The following is a 25,724-nucleotide window of genomic DNA, read 5'->3' as shown; positions in this document are numbered from 1 at the left end:
CTGCAAAGAACAGGGCCTCATGTGTTAATATATATAGCTTCCAGTACCTGCAAACGCACCACATTGTGAGCCCGATTGACAATCTTAAATTGGTAGTCAGTGTAATTCGTAGCACACTGAGGATTACTTAGCAAATGTTGTCCAATCGCAGAATCACATCTAATGTTGGACACTGTTTTGAGTTTTGCAAGCATGGGCTGGTTGGGTACAGCAGCTGGGACATGCTGTTTGATACGATCCGCCAGTCTTTGGGATGTCCGGTCTACATACCCAGCATCACTTTGGAACTGAAATTCATATACCATATTACTCATTTGTGTGATGGGCAGAATGTATTTTTTGCTTGACAGCAGCATCCTGTTAGTGGCGAATATCACTTGTGATGCTACTGCACAGTAGTAGCGTGAAACAGCTAATTTCACCTATTGCTCAAATTTTTGAGATACCTTGCCCTTCCAGGGTAATCAGAGGTAGACTGGGCACTTTTCAGGGCTGAAAGTGACAGCCTTAGGTCCGTTCATGAGTTTGCGTGATATATAGCATGAAATGATCTGATCAGGGGAGCCATTATTCTGCAGAATGTCTTTGATGCACCGTTATTGGTATTTTTGAGGTGTCCTGATCAATGCAGCGCAAAAAGCTTAGACATGTCTCTTTTTTCAGTAATATCATCCATTCAGTTGCCTCTGCTGCTTACCTTCATTCCCGGTACCTTTTTTAAAGCCTTCACATCCCTCCTAAAGTGTGGTGCCCAGAATTGGACACACTACTCCAGTTGAGACCAAACTAGTGTTTTATACAGGTTCATCATAACTTTTTTGCCTTTGTACTCTTGCCATGTGTCTTCCTGTTCCAACCTCTCACTTCACAATACACCCAAGTTTTGTGTCATCTGCAAATTTTAATGATGTGCCCTGTGCACCCAAATCTAGATCATTAATATACAGTAAAAGTAGAGTCCTGGTACTGACTTTGGGGAAACTCCACTGCATACTTGTGAAAAACAATCGTTCACTACTGTCACCTGTCCAACATGCCGTCATTGTCCCTTTTGTTTCATGGGCTACGACTTTACTGGCAAGCCTATTATGTGGCACTTTATCAAATGCCTTTAGGAAGTCCATGTACACCACTTTACATCACGTTAGCCTCATTAACCCTCTCTGTCAGCTCAGCAAAAGTGAAGTTAGCTCTGCTCAATGAAGTTAGTTAAATGCGATTTGCCTTTAAAAAAATGTGTTGGCTTTCCTTAAGTAGCTCGCATTTGTCCAAGTGGTTATTAATTTTGCTCTGGATATGCTTTCTTAACTCTTATCTTGCCCCTCCCTCCTTAAAAGATTTGTGAATATGCACCCCAGATCCTTCTGCTCTTACATATATTTTTACACTTTGCTCTTTTAACAATCACTGGTATACGAAAACCGTTAGAATGTGGTTAGCTTGGCTAGTTCGTTCTCCACCTCTGTTGCAAAAGAGGAAGAATATTTTTTGAATTATGACTTCAAATAATACACAATAACTTGTATTTCGTTGTGCCTTAAACAGACTTCCTGCAACATTAGATGTTCCAGTCACTATGGGTGAGATAAAAGTCTCCCCTGATTATAACTGGTTCCGGAGTACAGTCCCACTGAAAAAGGCAAGTACTGCTTTTTTTTTTCCGCCCCTTCAAGGTGACTGTTGGCTTCCAAAGAGATGAGCTATTCTCATTGTGTATGACGTGTAGTTAACTTATCCTTTTCTGTACTTGGTTTACTTGTAAACTGATGTGCAAGCGTTTGTGGTCAGTACTCCAGGTTTGTAGTTTACCAATGCCCGGTTTGTATCCAGTGGTCCAGGTGGTGGGATTCCTATACCTAGGATTATATTCAGCGCTGCAGCTGTGATGTGCCTGTGCCCAGGATTGTACCCAGTGCTACAGGTGTTGGTACATCTGCTAGTGCTCCAGGTATGGGGTGCCTGTGCTGGCATTGTACCTGGTGTGAGGTATCCGCATCTTTTTCAGACTCTCAGCCCATGGGTTTGTGTTCCATGTCTGTGAATGAGGTCCCATTTATTTTCCTTTCTGCTGCTGTTCAGTGTGTTGATAGTTTGTGTTCTCCAGCTGAGCTCCCTACATCCTCTCCTCTCTTGTGCCTATTTTGCTTATTTTATCTCCCACAGTCTGCATTGTATTGATCCACATTAAATGGCATATTTCTCTTAGTAGCCCAGCTCCCTGATCTGTCCAAGGTATAAGATACTTTTCATTTTGCTAAAAACAGGAAAACTGAAACCTGAAGCCTTAACCCCAGACACAAAAACAAAAATTGCTGGAAAAACTCAGCAGGTCCGACAGCATCTGTGGAGAGGAAGACAGAATTAACGTTTCGAGTCCGTATGAATCTTCAGCAGAACTAAAGAGAAATAGAAATGTGGTGAAATATAAGCTGTTTAAGGAGGGTTGGACAGGTGATAACCCCAGATCTTGGTTCTCAGTGCTGTGGGTTATGGCACCTCAATTGTATGTCGTGTTTTTTTAAAATGCCATGAGGGTTGTGCCTCTACTGCCCTTTCAGATATTGAACTCTAAATGCCACACTCAGGTGGCTAAATTACTTAGTTTCCTTCTAACCCTACAACCAATTGCTTTAAATCTGTCTCCTGGTTATTGACCTCTATACTAAGGGAAATAGGCCCTTGCTATCCACTCATAATTTTATACGCCTCAACTAAATCTTCCCTTAACCACCTCTGTTCTAAAGAAAAGAAACCCAACCTATCTGATTTTTCCTCTCAGCTAAAATTCTCCATTCCTGACAGCATCCTCATAAATCTCCTCTACCTTTTCCAGTGCAATCACACCATTCCTGCAGTGACCAGAACTCTACTCAGTGCCCTAGCTCTGCAGACAAACTATGCTGTTCTGGCATAATCTCCTTGGTCTTTCTACAAAAGCAAAATACTGCAGAAGCTGGAAATCTGAAATAAAAACTGAAAATGCTGGAAATACTCAGGTCAGGCAGCATCTGTGGAGAGAGAAACAGTTAACTGCATTAACACTTCAGGTTGATGACCTTTCATCAGAACTGAAGAAAGATCGAAATTTAAGAAGTTTTTTAAACCAGTAGAAGGGGTGAGGGGGCAGGAAGAACAGTATTAGGGTGGAGGGCTGGCTCATTAAATAACAAAAAAGATTTTACCATGCAACAGTGGTAATGGGTACAGTCAAGAAACAAAGGTTGTGTCCAAATGTGGTGTGACTTGCTATGTAGCAGCCACCTATATGCAACATGAAGAGATAAAGAAATAAGCCAGCAAAAAAAGCAACATAACCTTTGCTTTCAACTGGTTCTGGATATTTTATGATCCAAAGTTGCTGAACTCAATATTGCCAGAAGGCTGTAGAGTGCTGAAAGGGAAGATGAGGTGTTGACAGGAAGCTTGGGGTCATACTTGCAGACTGAACGGAGGGTGTTTCACGAAACAGTCACTCAGTCTACAGCTGTTCTCCTCAATGTAGAGACCATATTGTCGACAGCCAATAGAGTGTGGCAAATTGAAAGAAGTACAAGCAAATCACTGTTTCACTTGGAAGGTGTGTATGGGGCCTTGATGAGAACAGAGCAGGTGAAAGGACAGGTGTTGCATCTCCTCTGCTTGCACAAAAAGGTGCTATGGGAAAGGGAGGGCATGTTAGGGTTGACGGGAGTGGACAGAATTGTCACAGAAGGAACGGTCCCTTTGGAATGCTGAAAGGGGAGAGCATGGAAGATGTGTTTGGTGGTGGCATCACACCGGAGCTGGTGAAAATGGAGGATGATCCATTGAATACGTGGCAGGTGGAGTGGAAGGTGAGGGTAAGGGGAACCTCATCATGGTCCTGGGAGGGAAGGAAAAGAGTGAGAGCAGAAGTATGTGAAATCGATCAGACAGGTTAGAGTACCCTGTCAGCCACGCTGGGATGGGAACCCTCGGTTGAGGAAAAAGGAAGATGTATCGGAAACACTGGCATGGAAGGTTGCGTTATCAGAAGAGATGCAACAGATACAGAGAAACTGGGAGAATGGAATGTAGTCCTTACAGGAAGCAAGGTGTGAGGAAGTGCAGCCGAAGCAGTCTGTGGGTTAGTAGTGATTATTAGTTGATAGCCTATCTCCAGAAATCGAGTCACAAGTGGTGGAAGAGAAGGGAAGAGTCAGAGATGGACAAGGTGAATGTGAGGGAAGGGTGGTAATTGGAAACAAAGTCACTGAATTTTTCTAGCTCATGGTGAGAGCAGGAGGCAGCACCGATACAACCATCAGTATACTGGAAGAAGCGATGAGGGAGGGAGCCTGGGTAGGTCTAGAATACTGAATGTTCCACATATTCCACAAAAACCCATGTGGGCACCCATAACAATGCCCTTTTATCCCTTCTCTTATACTTTGTCAGCCATTAATGGAAAGTATCCCATATGCTGCCTTAAACACCTTATCTTCCTGCCCTGCTATCTTCATGGATCGATGTGCACTCCCATGATTCCTCTTTACTGTATTTAGAATTCTGACATTTATTATGAATCCTTTTGCCTTGTTTGCCCTCTCAAATGCATTAACTTATACTCCTCCAAATTGAATTCAATTTGAAAAAAAGAAGCAAAAGGAAGACTCGCATTTATATAGTGATTTTCACGACCACTGGAATCTCAAAGTGCTTCACAGCCAATGAAGTACTTTTTCAAATGTAGTCGCTGTTGTAACATAGGAAACATGGCAGCTAATTTGCGCTCAGCAAACTTCCCCCAGGCAGCCTTGTATAATGTTTGTTGTGATATTGATTGAGGAATAACTATTGGCCAAATTCCAGGGATAGCTCTTCAAAATAGTGCCATGTGAGCAGATAGATAGGGCCTTGACTGAATGTCTCATCTGAAAGACAGCATCTCTGACAGTGCACTGCCCCCTCAGTCCTGCACTGGAGTGTTGGCCTTAATTTTTGTGTTTAAAACCTGGAGTCAGACTTGAACTTGGAACCTTGTGATTCAGAGATGAGAATGCTACCGACTGAACAATGGCTGGCACACCCTTTGCCATTTTTTCTGCCCACCAAACTAGTTCATTGATATCTTTCTGCAGCTCACAGCTTTCTTCCTCACCCTAAACCACAACCAGTTTTCATACCATCTGTAAACTTCTTAATCATGCACCCTAAATTTAAGTCAAAATCGTTGATGCATTCAGTGAGTCCTCAATTAAAGTTGTGGTTGTGTTGCTGAGCATTGTGACTTTTAATTGGAACGGCTTTATGTGAATCAGGGGTTCCCGTAGCAATCAGTGTTCAAACTGGAGGTAGGTTTCTTCGGACGTTTCTCCCCAGAATAAAACAACATACAAGTTGAAATACTGTACCGTACATGTGCTGCACTGTACATTCCTAGCTGGAATAGCTTGTAAAATAGAATACATCAGTAAGTATTGTAAAAAAAGAAATACAGCATACAAATTAAATATTTAAAAAAAAATCACAGTACCTGTTGTCACCTTAGTACACAGTACATTTAGATTGACCCACCTCCATCTAGTGACAGGAGTTTGTCAGTGCAGTTAGCAGCTACCTGCATTGACCGACTTCTAGCACTGGATGGAGCCCAAAACTTAGTGCGAATTTAGAAGCAAAGTCAGAGTCACTGGAGGACAGACCCTGAGGACTCATGTAAAAACAGTGGTCAGGAGGCAAGGAGTGGTTTTTGAGGGGAGGGTGGGGGGGGGATGTGGGTGGTGGTATTTGGCAAGACTAGGAGAGTTGGCAAGGGGTTGGCAAGAGACCAGGAGAAGTAAATAGGAAACTGGCAAGACCGGGAGCAGGAGGAAGAGGGACTGAGGTGAGGATGGAAGCACTGCAGGAAAAGTTATGAGTAGTCAGGACAATGGTGAAGTGAGTGGAAAAAAGTTTTAGTGCAGTGAGTGGCTAGGATCTGGAAGGCACCTGAGAGTGTGGTGGAGGTTTATTCAATCATTGCTTACAAAAGGAAATTGGCTCATTATCTGAAGAGGAGAAAAATTACAGAGCTACCAGAATGAGATGAGTTGGTGGCGGCACTGGGTAACTTGTTCTTGCAGAGAGCCAGCACGGACCCAGCGGGCCAAATGCCCTCCCTTCTGTGCTGTAACCATTCTATAACTTTGAAGCAGTCCAGGTCCAAATGCAGCAAGACCTGGACAATATCCAGGCTTGGGCTGATAAGTGGCAAATAACATTCACGCCACACAAGTGCCAGGCAAGGACCATTTCCAACAAGAGAGAATCTAATCAGCTCCCCTTGATGTTCAATTACACTGCCATCACTGAATCTCCCACTGTCCACATCCTGGGGGTTACCATTGACCAGAAACTGAGCTGGACTAGCCATATAAATACTGTGGCTACAAGAGTAGGTCAGAGGCTAGGAATCCTGCGATGAGTATTTCCCCTCTAACTCCCCAAAGCCTGTCCACCATCTACAAGGCACAAGTCAGGAGTTGTGATGGGACACTGCCCACTTGTTTGGATGAGTGCAGCTCCCACAACACTCAAGAAGCTGGACACCGTCCAGGACAATGCAGTCCGCTTGATTGGCACCACATTTACAAACGTTCACTGCCTCCACATTACTGCAATGCACAGTAGCAGCAGTGTGTACCATCTACAAAATGCACTGCAGGAATTCACCAAAGCTCCTTAGACAGCTCCTTCCAAACCCACGACCGCTATCATCTAGAAGGACAAGGGAAGCAGATAGATGGGAACACCACCACTTGGAAGTTCCCCTCCAAGCCACGCCATCCTGACTTGGAAATATATCGTCGTTCTTTCACTGTCACTGGGTCAAAATCCTGGAACTCCCTAACAGCACTGTGGGTGTATCTACACCACATTGACTCCAGTGCTTCAAGAAGGCAGCTCACCACCACCACCTCAAGGGCAACTAGGGATGGGCAATAAATGCTGGCCCAGCCAGCGAAACCCACAACCTGTGAATGAATTAAAAAAAACTCTATTTCCACCATCTTTTGAGGGAGAGAGTTCAAAGAGTCTCAACCCTGTGAGGGATAAAAATTCTCCTCATTACTGGGAGGCTTTTAATACCTTCCTGCGTGAAGACAGATATGGAGTATTTGTTTAGCTTCTCTGCTATTCCCTTATTTCCCATTTTAAATTCTCTTGGTTCTGCTTGTAATGGACCCATTGCTAATCTTTTGCTTTTTATGTACCTATTTTCTGCTAGTTTTTACACCTTTTTTCCCATAAATCTTTATTTCTTGGTCCTACATTGCTGAACTCTAAACTGCTCCTGGTCCTCAGGCTTGCCATTCTTTTTGGCAACTTTATACACCTCTTACTTTGATTTAATACAATCCTTGATTCCTTTTGTTAGCCATAGCTGGAACACTTTTCTTGCTGGGTTTTTGTGCCTTGAAGAAATGCATTTTTGTTAACTATGTATTAGTTCTTTAAACATTAGCGATTGCCTGTCTGCCGTCATAGCTTTCAACATAGTTTCCTGATCTACCAGAGCTAATTTGCCCCTCATACTTTCATGGTTTCCCTTGTTTAGGTTTAAGGTTTCTGATTTAACTACATCACTTTCAAACTTAATGTAAAATTCCATCATATTATGGTCACTCACTCTTTTCTAAAGGCCCCATTACAACAAGAATATTAATTAGTCCCTTTTCATTGCACAATAGTCCAATATAGTCCATTCCCGAGTTGCTTCCTCAATGTACTGCTCTAGAAAACTATCTCACATTCAAGAATTCGTCCTCCATAACATTAGTACTAATTAGGTTTACCCAGCCTATCTGTAGATTGAAATCCCCCATGATTACTATCTTACCCTTGTTACACACACCTCTAATTTCCTGATTTATACTGTGATTTACATTACCATTGCTGTTTGGCCTATAAACAACTTCCACCAATATTTTCTGCCCCTTGCTGTTTCTTAGTTCCATCTAAACTTATTCTACATCCTAACCTTTAAAGCTAAGGTCATCTCTCACCCTCTTTAATTAACAGAGCTACCCCACCACCTTTTCTCAGCTATGGTATTTCATAACTCAACAAAGATGTATTTCATTGAGAAAGAAAGACACTACTGGAAGGATGCAACGTTGGTGCCTAAGTAAAGAAGTTAAGGATGGTATCAAATTGAAAAGAAAGATGTACAATGCTGGAAAGATTAGCAGAAAATTTGGACAACTTTAGAAACCAGCAAACAATGACTTAAAATATATAGGGTGAAATTGTATTATGAGAGTAGACTAGCAAGACATATAAATACAGACAGTAAAAAGCTTTTACAAGTATAAAAGAAGAAAAGTTACTGAAGTTAGTGTTGGTCCCTAAGTGGGTAAGGGTGGGAAATTAATAATGGGGAAACATTACTTTGTATCTTTCTTCACAGCAAAAGACAGAAAAAGCACCCAAAGAATTGTAGAACGTCAAAAGGCAAAAGGGAGGGAGGAACTTAAACCAATAGTGACCATTAGAAGAAAAAGTACCAGGAAAACTAATGGGATCAAAGACTAACAAGTCCCCTGGAACTGATGACCTACATCCTAGGGTAGCTGTAGAGATTGTGGATGCATTGGTTATAATCTTCCAAAATTCTCTAGATTCTGGAAAGGCCCCTGCAAATTGGAAAACCACAAACATAACACCACTTTTCAAGAAAGGAGGGAGAGAGAGAGCAGGAAACTATCGGGCAGTTAGTCTAACATCTGTCTTCAGGGGGAAAATGCTAGAATCCATCATTAAGGAGATAGTAGCAGTGTATTAACCATTTCATGTCACGCTGTTTGTCAAGTAGCTAAGCAAGCCTGAGATATGTTCTTCAATGCAACTGCACCATGTAACCTCACGTCTGTTACTTTACAAGTTACAAATCACTTCTGCACACACACACTGGTGTTCCAATTCCTCCTTTAATCCCCTGTTGGAATTTCACGTTTGTAAGTCATCTTCACATGTTTCTCTATCTGTTGGATATGGTCTTTAGGGATTCTCTTTTTCCTAACATTTTTATTCGGGTAATGTTCCTTCTCCTACATGTCACTTCATCATGCGTGGTGGTAATCTTTCTTCCCTCTCCTACAAATTCTTTTTTTTGCATATGTGGAAGGTTTATCAGGTCTGGAGGGTTATGGACTGGGTAAGTGGGACTAGCGGAATAATATTTTGGCACAGACTAGAAGGGCTGAATGGCCTGTTTTCTGTGCTGTAGTGTTCTATGGTTCTGTAGGGATCATGCTGTGTATTTTGCTAATCAAATTCATCACCCGGGATTTCTTTGAAAGGATGCACCATTCAATAATTCTTCCTGACTTTCTAGTAATCTTCTTAAAAGGTCAAAGGAGGTCTCTGTCTCAAGATTTTTGCTTATCTCCCCCTGTACGGTCCCAATGTCTCAGGTGGTGGCCAGATTATTAAATTCAGTTCTCTTAAAAAGTTCATTGGCAGAGACACACATCTCCAAGAGAAAGCTGTCACCTTATTCATCTCATCTACACTTTCACTAGAATGTACGCCAGTACCAGATTTATATATTCCATTGAATTACACCCAAGGTGAGTTATTCCCATTGGGTGTTGTCCTTTTTCCCAACACTCCTTTATTCTAAGTGGGGAATCCCGTTAATTAACTTTGGATCTCTTTCAGGAGCTCTGGAGAAACATTATGGTCTAACAATATGTTTTCATGATATCGTTAAAACAGACATTAAACATTCCCACTTGATTCCAGGCATTAATTTTTCAGCTTTGTTTGTTTATTCTTTCTCTTAAACAACATTTTATTTTCTCAAAAATAGCCCACTACTTCAGGCTTGTCCAAGGGCCGGCCCATGAGGCAGATGTGCAGGGCCTAGATACAGTATGTTGTGGGGGGGAGGGGGAGGGCTCTTCACAGCCTAACAGATGGCAAGGCATCAGGTCAGGGATGCTTCATAGCACTACATTGACTCCTTGTGGTAGGCAAGAACATGGGCAGAGGTAAGGCAATAAATTAGTCTTCTCATCTGCAGCTTGTGCTGTTTGGAGTAACATGTGGCTCCCCAAGCAAAAAGGCAGGGACAAGCCTGCACTAGATTGTGTCCGACTTTTTTTTATTTTAAAATTATCCCAAGTTCAAATAGTAGTGTTGTTGACTGACGGATTTTGTTACTGTTCAATTTATTCTTCCAAAAACAAACTTTGCTTTTTGAGAAGCCATCTAGACTGTTTTTCCATTAGCTTTTTTTGAAAAATTAGGATTTGTTTATCCCCTTAGGTAAATTTCCCTTTGAATGCTTGAAATAGCAACTCATGTCAATTGATTTATCAATTCCAATTTCAAAAGCAATTATACTCAGGCTTGATGGTTTTGAATGAAGGTTTTGCATCAGAGACAAAAGCGTTTGCAATCAGTCTGGAGGTGGTTTTCATGCCTCCCAAACTCAAATGCTTCATCTCGAAATATAACAAATTGTATAAACGGCCTGAATTGTTGAGGCCAAGTCTCTGAAAGGTAAAGTCTTTCTGCTGTGCTTTAATTCTCAACTGTGTAGAAACAGAAAATAGGAGCAGGAGTAGGTCATTTGGCCCTTCGAGGCTGCTCTGCCATTTGGTATGATCATGGCTGATCCTCTATCTCAATGTTGTACACCCGAACTCTCCCCATACTCCTTGACACCTTTAGAGTTTAGAAATCTGTCTAATTCCTTTTTAAATATATGCATTGACTTGGCCTCCTCAGCCTTCTGTGGTAGAGAATTCCATAGGTGCACCACCCTCTGAATGAAGAAGTTTCTCCTCATCTCAGTCCTAAAAGCAGGGATCAGTGCTGGGATCTTTGCTGTTTGTAGTATACATAAATGATTTGGAGGAAAATGTAACTGGGCTAATTAGTAAGTTTGCAGACAACACTAAGGTTGGAGGAGTTGCAGATAGTGAAGAGGATTGTCATAAAAGGATACAACGGGATATAGATCGGTTGGAGACTTGGGCGGAGAAATGGCAGATGGAGTTTAATCTGGACAAATGCGAGGTAATGCATTTTGGAAGGTCTAATACAGGCAGGAATTACACAGTAAATGGCAGAACCCTTAAGTGCATTGACGGGCAGAGGGATCTGGGTGTACAGGTCCACAGGTCACTGAAAGTGGCAATGCACGTGGATAAGGTAGTCAGGAAGGCATATGGCATGCTTACCTTCATTGGCAGGGGTATTGAGTATAAAAGCTGGGAAATCATGCTGCAGCTGTATAGGTTAGGCCACACTTGGAATATTGCATGCAATTCTGGTCACCACGTTACCAGAAGGATATGGAGGCATTGGAGAGGGTGCAGAGGAGGTTTACCAGGATGCTGCCTGGCCTGGAGGTTATTAGCTATGAGGAGAGGTTGGAGAAACTCGGATTGTTCTCACTAGAGCGATGGAGATTGAGGAGCGACTTGATAGAAGTTTACAAAATTATGAGTGGCATGGACAGAGTAGATAGAAGCTTTTTCCCAGGATGGAAGAGTCAATTACTAGGGGACATAGATTTAAGGTGAGAGGAGAAAACTATAAAGATGATGTGCGGGGCAACTTTTTTACGCATAGGGTAGTGAGTGTCTGGAATTCGCTGCCAGAGGAGGTGGTGGAAGCAGGTACGATAGTGGTGTTTAAGAGGCAGCTTGACAAATACATGAATAGGATGGGAATAGAGGGATACGGACCCTGGAAGTGCAAAATGTTTTAGTTGACGGGCAGTATGATCGGCGCAGGCTTGGAGGGCGGAAGGGCCTGTTCCTGTGCTGTACTTTTCTTTGTTCTAAATGGTCTATCCAGTATCCTGAGTCTATGGCCCTTATTCTAGACCCTCCCCAGCCAGAGGAAATATCAGCCCTGCATCCAGCCTGTCCATGCCTGTCAGAATTTTATGTTTCAATGAGGTCTCCTTTCATTCTACTAAACTTCAGTGAATACAGGCCTAGTCGACCCAATCTCTTCTCATATGACAATCCTGCCATCCCAGGAATCAGTCTGGTGAACCTTCGCTGCACTCCCTCTATGCCAAGTATATCCTTTCTTAGGTAAGGAGACCAAAACTGCATACAATACTCCCAGGTGTGGTCTCACCAAGGCCCTGTACAGCTGCAGTAAGACATTCTTGCTCCTGTGCTCAAGTCCCCTCGCAATGAAGGCCACCATACCATTTGCCTTCTTAACTGCTTGCCGCACCTGCACGCTTGCTTTTAATGATTGGTGTACAAAGAAACCCATATCCCTTTGTAAATCTGCATTTACCCATCTATCACCATTTTAAATAATACTCCGCCATTTTATTTTCCTACTGAAGTGGATAGCTTCACATTTATCCACGTTATACTGCATTTGCCATGTATTTGTCCACTCACTCAACCCGTCCAAATCACTTTGAAGGCTCTTAACACCTTCCTCATCGCTCACATTCCCATCAAGTTTCGTGTTGTCAGCAACCTTGGAAATATTACATGTGGTGCCCTCATCCAAATCATTGATACATATTGTGAATAACTAGGGCCCAAACACTGATCCCTGTGTTACCCCACTGGTCAGCGCCTGCCACACTGAAAAAGACCCAATTATTGCTCTTCTCTGTTTCCTGTCTGCTTACCAATTCTCAATCCCATGTGCTTTAATTTTATACACTAATCTTTTATGTGAGACTTTATCAAAAGCTTTCTGAAAGTCCAAGTGCACCACATCCACTGGCTCTCCCTCACCTATTCTACTAATTGCATCTTCAAAAAACTCCAGTAGGTTTGTCAAACATGATTTGCTTTCATAAATCCATGTTGACTTTGTCTAATCCCGTTGATATTTTCTCAGTGTCCTGTTATCACATCCTTCATAATAGACTCTAGCATTTTCCCTACCACTGATAGGCTAACTGCAATGTAATTTGCTGTTTTCTCACTTCCTCCTTTTTAAATAGTGGGGTTACATTGGCCACCCTCCAGTCTGCTGGGACTGTTCCAGAATCTACCGAATTTTGGAAGACGACAACCAATGCATCCACTATTTCCATAGTCACCTCCCTTAGTACCCTGGATGTAGATTATCAGACCCTGGGGAATTATTGGCTTTCAGTCCCATTAATTTCTCCAATACTGTTGTATTAGTAATACTAATTTTCTTCAATTCTTCCTTCTTACGCAACCTTTGGTCCACAAGTATTTCTGGGAAGTTATTTGTGCCTTCCCCTGTGAAGACAGAATTAAAGTAGTTGCTTAATTGCTGTTCCATTTCCTTGTTCTCTATTATAAATTCTCTTGTTTCAGACTGTAAGGGACCTACATTTGTTTTCAGTGATCTTTTTCTTTTTACATATATAAGCTTTTGCAGTCCGCTTTTATGTTCCTTGCAAGTTTACTCTCATTACTCTATTTTTTTCCCTCCTAATCAATCTCTTGGCCCCTGAGCGAATATCCCTGCGAGGATATTGGTCCCAGTCCTGCTGGGGTGCAACCCATCCAGCTTGTACAAGTTGACATCTTCCCCAGAATCGGTCCTAATTCCTCAGGAATCTAAATCCCTCTCTCCTATACCATCTCTCCAGGCATGCATTCATCTGGTCTATTCTCTTATTCCTGACCTCGCTAGCACGTGGCACTGGGAGTAATCCTGAGATTACTACCTTTGAGGTCCTTTTTAAGTTATTTCCTAGCTGTCTATATTCTGCTTTCAGGACCTCATCCTTTTTATCTGTCATTGGTACCAATATGGACCACAACCTCTGGCTGTTCACCCTCCCCCTTCAGATTGCCCTGCAGCTGCTCAATGACACCCGTCACTCTGGCACCAGGGAGGCAACGTACCATCCTGGTGTCATGTCTGGAGCTGCAGAAATGTCTATCTTTTCCGCTTACGATAGAATTCCCAACAGTATTGCTCTCCCACTCTTCTTCCCCCCCCCGCCCACTCTGCAGCTGAGATTCTCTTGGTGCCATGGACTTGACTTTGCTGCATTCCCTTGAGAAACCATCTCCCCACCGTAGTATCCAAAACGGAAAATCTGCTGGTGAGGGAGATGGACCCAGGGGACTCCTGCTCTACCTGCCTAGTGTTTTTACTCTGTCTGGCGGCCACCTGTTCCCTTTCTGCCTGTGCTACCCACGAAGACCTCATCCTTGCGGATGCTCCATCGTAACTCCAGGTGCAGCTCCAGCTCCGAAACACGGATTTTGTGTAGCTGCAGCTGGCGACACTTCCTGTACACGTGGTTGCCCTGGGCACTGGAAGTGTCCCTGACTTCCCACATCGCACGGGAGGAGCATTCTACTTGGCTGAGCTGCCCTGCCATGACTTTCCCTTAACTTACTTCCTTTATTTTTAATTCTTCTAGTTTAGAGAATATTAAGGACAGAAGAAACACTTACCACGTCCGACTTACCTTTGCCGCGGCTCCTTTTACTGAGGAAAGGTAGAAAATGAAAGGATTCTTCCTCCCCTCTTCAGCAAACTCCCTGTCTCTCCAAATTCCAACTGAAGCACTGTAATGCAGACAAAAGCAGCGTTGTGGATGACTTGCTTTTATGCTGTCTGAATCTATCTTCTGAAAACATGTTTAAGCCAGTTAATTAGTTTACTAGCTGCAGCCACAAGCAGAGCCTGTTTTAAAGCTGCACTAAAACTCACCTTCTCCCAACTTAAAGAACAACTTCTAGTTAGTTGCTAACTTAAAGAACGATTACACTTTAAATAGAAATTAACTCTTAAATCCCTCTCTCACCAAACTCCAACTGAAGCACTCTAATGCAGACCAAAATTGCAGTCCAGTGCAGACACTGTAGATTTGGAGCTGGAAACCATCATCACCTGTTTTTTTTTTTAAAAAACACAAACATTTCATTGTGGCTCTGGCCAAGAACCCAATGGGTTAATACATCCAATCATATCTGTAAAATTAGAAACTTAAAATATAATAACGCCAAATATACATTTATTAATCTGAAGGTTGTAGCTTGGGGGGGTGGGGGGGAGGGGGAAAAGTAGCTGTCAGCAGAAAGAGTTAATTCTGCTGCTTGTAGCGGAGGGTGCAGGGGCAGAGAAATTGCAATGCGTCACTTTATACAATTTAAAAAAAAACACTTCTCCAAGCACAAATAAAACTCCATTTTAAACTTGTTTTGTTAAATTCTTTTGTCTCCAACTTCCTCCCAATTTTAGGTTAAATTCCAATTATTTCGAAACCTTGTTAGCTCTTTGTAAGAGATAACAGCTTCTTGGAGAAAAAAGGTCAACACTGCAGCCTCACAGACTCTAGAAAAGGAACTGAATTCTTCTTATCACTTTTGTGTATCCTTTCCCCTCTTTAAAATAATTTTCAATTTCAACTGCTTAATCAAATTTGAAACATGTTTTGAGCTTGAATTTTAGCCATTCAGTTAACTCATATGATCTTGAAAATTTCAAATTGGATTGCTGCCAAACTCCAGACTTTGTATTTTGGGAACAACCTGGCCTTCACAGTTGTGTACTGGTATAGCTTGAAAGTTTTTTTCCTAAACAGAACCTCGCAGTTTAAAGTAAACTCACTAAAATGTGTAATTTGAGTTTTATGCATTTTAGCATTTTGAATCTTTGATGTTTGTGAACAACACCCTGCTTTAAAAACCATGACTTGACTTGAATGTATTGTATGCTCTCAGGTGGGGAAATTGCTGCCAAATTCATAGGGTCAAGGTAAGGGTCATGACTGATGAAGCGGGAGTCAGATCTCTTGGCGAATACACTCTGGCTTCCGGTAGGGAACTGTTTGAAGCTAACTAGGACTTCGTGAGTGTCCTGGTCCATCTCTTGTTTTGGTTCTAGGGAGCCTGCAGTTGGGATTTGTTTAAAATCATTGCTTTCTAACTCTGCTTTCAAATCTCCTCAGCCCCTGTTTAGCTCTGAAAAGAACGATTCACGTGGCTTCTCCGGAGCCACTTCAATCTTTGTGGGTTCTGATGTTTGGTTCAACAGTAGTATTTTCTTAGCATCACACACCCGAACTTGTGCCTTCTGTTCTCAGTGTAACTGATTGTTCAGGACAGCCACACTCTCCTGCCAACCATCCGTTCCCTTTTGCAACCTTAGCTCCTTGTACTTTTTTACTCAGCTGTAAGGCATGCAGATGTGCACTGTAGGCCAATTTGTTCCGGACTTTCTCCAGCTCACTGTTTCCTTTCTGAACCTCTTTAGAAGGCCAATCAAGGATACTCGTAATTTCTACCTCACTCTTCTACAGCTCCCAGGACATCTGTCATTCCTGATGCTCCTGTTTCCTTTGTCAAACTGTCTATTAGTCGCATACTAGCATATACCAATGCTATGGTGACTCCTGGCTTCGTTTAATAACTACAACACACATTTAACTACAATCTAAGACTGATTCTCAAATTCCAAGCCAATCTCAACTACTATGTATCCCACTTCTGACCCAACTTGTAAGATTTTGTGGGCTTGGAGCCACACATACCTAAGATGGGCAGTTGACTGTCCGTATATAATCTTAAGATAGTTTATTAAGAAACAATAGTTTAGATATGATACATTAACCAGTTAGACAGGGAAAAATGCTTACGGCCCGTAACAGCTTGTGATAACAGCATTCAGCTCTCCAGTTGAAATGTCAGGAAGCTCTTCCCTCGATCTCTTGATCTCCCTCCTTTTCCTCTGGTCCATCTTCCATCTGAAGAAGGTAGCTGACCAACAAGCAATGCCACCTCAGACGCCCTATGCCACCAGTATGACATCAATATAGATCCTTATCAGGGGGCTGCTGGCTTACCCAGTGTCAATCATCTAACTAAGTATTCTAACCAATGGATGCAGTACAGGTATTCCAAACATCAGGGTGGTTACCACCCACCTTGTGCATCATCCTGCTCATGGTCAGCTTTTTAGTTTACATCTTGCTGAGGGTCATATCCTGGTCCTTTCTAAACACATTGGAGATAAGGGGGTGCACAGAATATCATCTAAGAACTCAGGAATGCCAACATGGCAGCCTGAACTATGACTGTTTAGAGGTCAAAAGAGTTTAGAAACCCTCTTTCCAGAAAGAAAAATCAATGCTGCATAGCTAATCCCATAAAATGCAGAAAATACCTGCTTATTAATGACCCCAATTTCTTACAGGAGGACATTTAGAAAATCATGAAACAATGAGGCAGATTTAGCATGGTTTTGTGAAAGGAAAATTGTGTTTGACAAATTTATTAGTTCTTTGAGGATGTAACAAGCAGGGTAGATAGAGGGGAACTGACAGATGTAGTGTAATTGGATTTCCAAAAAGCATTTGATAAGGTGTCACACAAAAGATTACTGTACAAGGTAAGAGCTCATGATGTTGGGGGTGAAATATCTAAAGGATAGGGAATTGTCTGGCTAACAAGAAACAATGTTGGGACAATTGGGTAATTTTCAGGTTGTCAAACTAATGGAGTGCCAAAGGAATCTGTGCTGGGGCCTCAACTATTTACGATCGACATAAATAACTTGCCTTTTTTAAAAATTCATTTACAAGATGGCTAGGTCATCATTTATTGCCCATCCCTAATTGCCCTTGAGAAGGCGGTGGTGAGTTATCTTCTTGAACTGCTGCAGCCCCTGTGATGTATGTACACCCATAGTGCTGTTAGGAAGGGAGTTTCAGGATTTTGACCCAGTGACAATGAAGGAACGGCGATATATTTCCAAGTCAGGATGGTGAGTTGCTGGGAGGGGAACTTCCAGGTGGTGGTGTTCTCTGCTGCCCTTGTCCATCTAGATAGTAGTGGTCATGGCTTTGGGAGGTGCTGCCGAAGGAGCCTTGGTAAGTTTGTGCAGTGCATCTTGGAGATGGTGCACACTGAAAGGACTTAACTGCATTTTAGCCAAGTTTGTTGATGATACAAAGACAGGTAGGAGATGAAATTGTGAGGAGGATATGAAGAGTGCAAAGGTATCCCTCTCTAACAGGTATGCCGCTTTGGATACTGTTGGGGGGGGGTGGCCTATCAGGGGAAAACAACAGCAGTAGCCAGAGCAGTGGCATCACGGCTGTCTCTGTTGTTCAGCAGAGGGGGGTCAAAGCACAGAAGAGCAATTGTCATAGGGGACTCTATAGTCAGGGGCTCAGATAGGCGCTTCTGTGGTCGTGAAAGAGACACCAGGATGGTATGTTGCCTCCCTGGTGCCAGGGTCCAGGATGTCTCTGATCGGATACAGGATATTCTGAAGGGGGAAGGAGAACAGCCAGAGGTCGTGGTACACATTGGTACTAACGACATAGGCAGGATGAGTGACGAGGTCCTGCAGTGGGAGTTCAAGGAGTTAGGCAGAAAGTTAAAAAAACAGGACCTCTAGGGTTGTAATCTCAGGATTACTCCCTGTGCCACGTGCCAGTGAGGCTAGAAATAGGAAGATAGCGCAGCTAAACATGTGGCTGAACAGATGGTGTGGGAGGGAGGGTTTCCGATATCTGGATCAGTGGGATCTCTTCAGGGGCAGGTGAGACCTGTACAATAAGGACGGGTTGCATCTAAACTGGAGGGGCACCAATATCCTGGCTGCGAGGTTTCCTAGTGTCTCTCGGGAGGATTTAAACTAGTATGGCAGGGGGGTGGGAACCAGATCAATAGGTCATCAGGTGAAATAAATGACTTTGAACCAATGAATATGGCCAGTAGGACTAAGAAGAAGAGCAGGCAGGGAGAAATTACTGAACACCGTGGGACTGGGGGTCTGAAATGCATTTGTTTCAATGCGAGAAGTATAACAGGCATGGCAGATGAGCTTAGAGCTTGGGACTTGGGACTATGATGTTATTGCTATTACAGAGACTTGGTTGAAGGATGGACAGGATTGGCAGATAAACGTTCCAGGATTTAGATGTTTCAGGCAGGATAGAGAGAGATTTAGAAGAGGTGGGGGAGTTGCACTGCTGGTTAAGGGGAATATCACAGCTGAACGACAGGAGGACACCTCGTTGGGCTCATGCAGCGAGGCAATATGGGTAGAGCTCCGGAATAGGAAGGGTGCAGTCACAATGTTGGGGGTTTACTGTAGGCCTCCCAATTGCCGGTGGGAGATTGAGGAACAGTTATGTAGGCAGATTTTAGAAAGATGTAAAAACAATAGGGTTGTTGTGGTGGGTGATTTTAATTTTCGCTATATTTTATTTTCCTACTGAAGTGGATAGCTTCACATTTATCCACGTTATACTGCATTTGCCATGTATTTGTCCACTCACTCAACCCATCCAAATCACTGAAGGCTCTTAACACCTTCCTCATCGCTTACATTCCCATCAAGTTTCGCATTGTCAGCAACCTTGGAAATATTACATGTGGTGCCCTCATCCAAATCATTGATACATATTGTGAATAACTAGGGCCCAAACACTGATCCCCTGCGTTACCCCACTGGTCAGCGCCTGCCACACTGAAAAAGACCCAATTATTGCTCTTCTCTGTTTCCTGTCTGCTAACCAATAATCCCGTGTGCTTTAATTTTATACACTAATCTTTTATGTGGGTCTTTATCAAAAGCTTTCTGAAAGTCCAAGTGCACCACATCCACTGGCTCTCCCTCATCTGTTCTGCTAATTGCATCTTCAAAAAACTGCAGTAGGTTTGTCAAACATGATTTGCATTCATAAATCCATGTTGACTTTGTCTAATCCCGTTGATATTTTCTCAGTGTCCTGTCATCACATCCTTCATAATAGACTCTAGGATTTTCCCTACCACTAATAGGGCTAACTGCAATGTAATTTGCTGTTTTCTCACTTCCTCTTTAAATAGTGGGGTTACATTGGCAACTGCATTCGTTGCTCCCAATGCAGTTTCCTCTACTTTGGAGAGAGTAAACGCAGACTGGGTGACCGCTTTGCAGAACACCTTCGGTTTGTCTGCAAGCATGACCCAGACCTCCCTGTCACTTGCCATTTCAACACTCCACCCTGCTCTCATGTCCGCATGTCTGTCCTTGGCCTGCTGCATTGTTCCAGTGAAGCTCAACACAAACTGGAACAGCACCTCATCTTCCGACTAGGCACTTTACAGCCTTCCGGACTGAATATTGGGTTCAACAACTTTAAGTCATGAACTCTCTCCTCCATCCCCACCCCCTTTCCGATCCCCCTTTTTTCCAATAATTTATATAGATTTTTCTTTTCCCACCTATTTCCATTATTTTTAAATGTATTTCCATCCATTGTTTTATCTCTACCTTTTAGCCTTTTTCGATTCCTTCACCCCACCCCGACTAGGGCTATCTGTACCTTGCTCGTCCTGCTTTCTACCCTTAATTAGCACATTCCTTAGATAATATCACCACCTTCAGCACCTCTTTGTCCTTTTGTCTGTGACATCTTTTGGTTATCTCCACCTATCACTGGCCCTCTATGCAGCTCTTTACCCCCCCCGCCCCCCCCACTTATACCAGCTTATATTTCACCTTTTTATTTTTACTTAGTTCTGTTGAAGAGTAATACAGTCTTGAAACGTTAACTGTGTTCCTCTCCGCAGATGCTGCCAGACCTACTGAGTTTTTCCAGGTGTTTTTATTTTTGTTTTGGATTTCCAGCATCCGCAGTTTTTTGCTTTTATCTTATTTTTAATTATTTGGAATGTGTATTTGGTTCAGGTTTTGACTAATTTTAATTTTATTCCATGTTACAGATAATAGTGGATGACGATGATAGTAAAGTCTGGTCCCTTTATGATGCAGGACCCAGAAACATAAGATGCCCGGTTATATTTCTCCCTCCTGTCAGTGGAACGGCAGATGTGTTTTTCCAGCAGATTTTGGCCCTAACTGGATGGGGATACAGAGTTATCTCTGTAAGTATGGGCCAAATGGTGGCCTCCTTTGCTGTATTGTCCTATGTAGCATAATAATCTTAGAAAATAAATTAGTTGTTTTGTTCCAAAGGACCATTTAACCACAGATTAACATTCTTGGCTCTGATGTGGATTCTGCTATACTAAAGATTTAATTATTTAACAAACTTAGTGGACTTGCACCATTATAGAATACTATAGTGAATGTGTTGAAGTATATAATTTACATTCATATCAGCAACAGCATTTATGCAAATAATTCAGATTGTATTGAATTAATCTTAAATTCCTTCTAGCAGTTATTTAAGTGCAGTAAGGTATAAAACAGGAGGAATATCTTGGTTATCTTGAGCTAGTACCAAACCACTTATTCCTTATTTAACTCAAATCACAATATTATGTCTGTAAGCATCATGGTAATTGGCAAACTAGTGAGTGCCATTCATGGGTGGGGTGTTGATATTTTGTGGTGTTGATATTTTGGGGTTAAGATTATTCAAACTATTGCCTTTTTTTTTCATCTTCACTGGTCCCAAACTATATCTTTGGAACAGTTCCAGTTGTTCAAGGCTTCTCGGAATTACAGAATTGTTATGGTGCAAAAGGAGGCCATTCAGTCCATTGTGTTGGCACCGGCTCTCCGAATGAGCATTATGATTTGTGCTTTTCCCTGTAATCCTGTACATTGTTTCTAATTAAATAATCATCTGATCCCCTCTTGAATACCTCAATTGAGCCTGCCTCCACTGCACTCCCAGGAATGCATTGTGCATTCCAGACTCGAGCCACTTGCTGTGTAAAGTTTTTTTTTTCCTCACATCGCATTTGCTGCTTTTGCAAATCATTTTAAATCTGTGTCCTCTCGTTCTCCATTCTTTTACAACTGGGGACAGTTTTTCCCAACCACTCTATCCATCCCCCTCATGATTTTGAACACCTCTATCAAATTTCCTCTTAGCCTTCTCCTGTCCAAGGAGAACAGTGTCTCCGATCTATCTTCATAACAGAAGTTTCTCATTCCTGGAACTATTCTTGTAAATGTCTTCACTTCTGCAGTGTCTTCACATCCTTCTTAGTGTGGTGCCCAGAACTATACACAATATTCCAGATGAGGTCTAACTAGTGGCCTATACAAGTTCAACATAACCTCCCTGCTCTTGTACTCTATGCCCCTATTAATAAAGCCCAGGCAACTGAATGCTTTATTAACCTCTCTCTCCACATGTCCTGCCACCTTCAGTGATCTATGCACAGGCCCATCTGCTCCTGAACCCCTTACGGATTGTACCCCTTATTTTATATTGTGTCTCCAAGTTCTTCCTGCCAAAATGCATCACCTCACACTTCTCCACATTGAACTCCATCTGCCACCTAACTGCGCAGTCCACCAACGTGTCTGTCTTTTTGAAATTCTACACTGTCATCCTCACAAGTTTCCAAGTTTCATATCAACTGCAAACTTTGAAATTGTCCCCTGCATACCAATTGAAATTGTATACTGTACACCAAGGTCTAGATCATTAATATATATCAGGCAAAAGAAGAGTCTCAATACTGACTCCTGGAGAATGCTGCAAACCTTCCTCCAGCCTGAAAAATAGCCATTAACCATTGCTCTGTTTCCTATTACTCAGCCAATTTTGTATCCACATTGCTACCGTCCCTTTTATTCCATGAGCTATAACTTTTCTCAAGTCTATTGTGTGGCACTGTATTGAACGCCTTTTTGAAAGTCCATGTACATCTTATCAACCCTCTCTGTTACTTTTTCAAAAAACTCCAAGCTACTTTAACACAATTAAAAATGCATGCTGGTTCTTTCTAATGAACCCACAATTTTCCATGTGATGACTAATTCTATCCAGAATAATTGTTTCTAGAGGCTTCCCCATCACTGAAGTTAAAGTGATTGATCTGTACTTTCAACCTTTTTTGAACAAGGGTGTAATGCTTGCAATTCTCCAGTCCTCTGGCATCTCCTCTGAGTCTAGGGAAGACTGAAAGATGATGGCCAATGCCGCTGCAATTTGTACACTCACTTCCTTCAATATCCTTGGATACATCTCATCTGGTCCCAGTGCCTTGTCAACTTTAAGTACTGACAGTTTATCCAACACTTTCTGCTTATCAATTTTGAACTCTTCTAGTGACAGCGTTTCCTGCTGTGTCACCGTGACCTCAGTAACATCTGGTTCCTTGATAAAGTCAGGTGCCAGGTATTCATTTAACACCTCAACCACGCCCCCTGCCTCCATGTGTAAATCGCTTTTTGGTTCCTAATTGGCCCCACTCCTCCTTTTACCACCCTCTTACTATTTGTGCGCTGATAGAAGACTTTGGGATTCCTTTTTATGTTGGCTGCCAGTTTTCTCTCATAATCCCTCTGTTTCTCTTATTTGCTTTGTCACCTCCCCTCTGAACCTTCTGTGTTCCGCTTGGTTCTCAATTGTATTTTCTACCTGAAACCTGTCATTAACACACTTTTTCTTTACCTTAATTTTTATCTCCATTTTCATCCAGGGAGCTCTGGATTTGTTTGCCCTACCTTTCCCTTTTGAGGGAATACACCGTGACTGTGCCCGAACCATTTCTTCTTTGAAGGTAGCCCATTGTTCAGCTACAGTTTTTCCTGCCAACCTTGGTTCCAGTCTATCTGGCCCACCTGTGTTCTTGGCCCTGTTGAAGTCTGCTCTCTCCCAGTTAATTATTCTTTCTTGGATTGCACACTGAGGCCCATCTCATTTCCAAGAGCCAGGTCTATCAGTGCATCCTTTCTTGTTGGGCTGGACACATGCTGCTGTAGAAAATTCTGACCATGATCTAGGAACTCTTGTTCCCCTCTGCCCTTTACTCTACCACTGTCCCAGTCTGTGTTTGGGTAATTAATGTCCTCCATTATAACTGCTGTATAATATTTGATCTCTCTGTAATTTCCTTGCAGATTTGTTCCTCTACATCCTTCCCACCAGTTGGCAGCCTACAGACTACATTGAGCAATGAAATTGTACCCTTTTTGTTCCTTAGCTCTAGCCAAATTGCTTCTGTCCTCGAACCCTCTGGGACATTCTCTTTCTCCAGCACTGCAATGCTCTCCTTAATCAATACTGCCACCCCTCCTCCTTTCCTTCCTTTTCTATCTTTTCTAAACACCTTGTACTCAGGAATATTTAACCTTCAATCCTGCCCTTCCTTGAGCCAGGTCTCTGTTATTGTCACAACATCATGCCAATCTGCGTCTGTATCTCCCCAATCTTATTTACTATACTCTGCATTCACATACATGCATAGTAAAGTAACCCAGATTTAAACTTTGACTTTCTCCCTTACTCTGACTCCATCTATTACCTTACTATTCTCTATACTAGTGCTATCTGTATCTCCTAGTATTTTGTGCACCTGGTATTCCTCTCTCATATTCTCTCCTGGTTTTCACACCCCTGCTGAGTTAGTTTAAAGCCCTCCCAACAGTGCTAGCAAAACGCTCCGCAAGGAACTCGGTCCTTGCTCTGTTCAGGTGCAACCCGTCTGGTTTGTACAGGTGCCATCTTCCCCAGAGCCACTCCCAGTGTCCAGGAATCTTAAAGCCCTCCTTCCTGCACCATCTTTCCAGCCGCCCATTCACTTGCCTTATCCTTCTATTTCTGTAGTCACTTGCACTTAGCACTGGGAATAATCTGGAGATTACTACATGTGAGGTCCTATTTGTTAATTTTCGACCTAGCTCCCTAAATCCTGATCACAGGAGCACACACCCCTCCTACCTAAGGCTGTTCACCCTCCCCCAGAAGAATGTCCTGCAATTGCTCTGTGACATCCTTGACCCTGGCACCAGGAAGGCAACATACCATCCTGGAGTCATGTCTATGGCTGCAGAAATGCCTGTCTGTTCCTTTTAACTAATGAGTCCTCTATCACGATTGTTCTTCTTTTCTTCCTCCTCCCCTCCTGTAGAGCTGAGCTGCTCGTGGTACCACAAACTTGGCTCTGACTGCACTCCTCTGAGGAACCAGCATCCTCACCATCTTACAAAATGGAAAACTGATTTGTGAGCGAGATCCCAGGCATTACCTGCCTGGTTCTCTTGGACTGCCTGGTGGTCACCAATTCCCTTTCTGTCTCTAGGCCCTTAAGCTGCTGTGTGACCACCTCTCCGCCCCAATCAGTTTCACCCCCCATCAATTCCATCACCCTCTGGTGTCCCCTGTGAATGGTGTTACGCTCCTTGTAGAGATTGATAACTTAAAAAAGAGATTTTTATTTCCCAGTGATCAACGAAAAGGAATCTCACATCAAGATTTCAAGTTTTAAGACTTTTACTGCAACAAATGAAAATCAGTATTGACTAGCATTACACTATTACACCAAACTATCCTCACTAACAACTTAACACAACTGAAAACCCCACGCTATGTTTATGCATTATGGCACGTTCTCAGCAGATAAATAGCTTTGTACTTAAAGTCCCAAATGTCTCATAGCGATTCAACAAATGCTCTTCTCCTTGCCCTAACTGGGGTAATCTTCCAGTGTCCTTTTAAACACAGTCCCCTTCACTCAATCCTTGTGAGCATACTCAAATGGACTTCCAGCACAAGGCACCCCTGATGATTTTTTGGTCTTCAACTCTGCACAATAAACTTTGTTCCTTCGAACAGGTCTTCTGTCCTCACTGGCACTCTGCTTGTTGTTTATCCAAAAACAGGCCTTCCCTTCTGGATGGCATAACAACAGCACCTCATCTTCCGACCAGGCACTTTACAGCCTTCTGGACTGAATATTGAGTTCAACAATTTTAGATCATGAACTCTCTCCTCCATCCCCACCCCCTTTCCGATCCCTTTTTTTTCAATAATTTATATAGATTTTTCTTTTCCTAACTATTTCCATTATTTTTAAATGTATTTC

General features: G+C 42.6%; 1 protein-coding gene across 3 annotated transcripts in view; it reads left to right on the top strand.

Moving 5' to 3' along the window:
* Positions 1-25,724, top strand: part of spg21 (SPG21 abhydrolase domain containing, maspardin) — a 96,513-nt gene that overhangs the window by 14,696 nt on the left and 56,093 nt on the right. For all 3 annotated transcript variants that reach the window (XM_041175161.1, XM_041175159.1, XM_041175160.1), the window contains 2 exons: positions 1,546-1,639; positions 20,658-20,819. In XM_041175161.1, the coding sequence (XP_041031095.1) occupies positions 1,546-1,639; positions 20,658-20,819 (256 nt within the window). The remainder of the gene's footprint in view (positions 1-1,545; positions 1,640-20,657; positions 20,820-25,724) is intronic.

Source organism: Carcharodon carcharias, chromosome 26, assembly GCF_017639515.1.
Source record: "Carcharodon carcharias isolate sCarCar2 chromosome 26, sCarCar2.pri, whole genome shotgun sequence".
NCBI classification, from domain to species: Eukaryota; Metazoa; Chordata; class Chondrichthyes; order Lamniformes; family Lamnidae; genus Carcharodon; species Carcharodon carcharias.
This window is presented reverse-complemented; position numbering and strand designations above follow the sequence as displayed.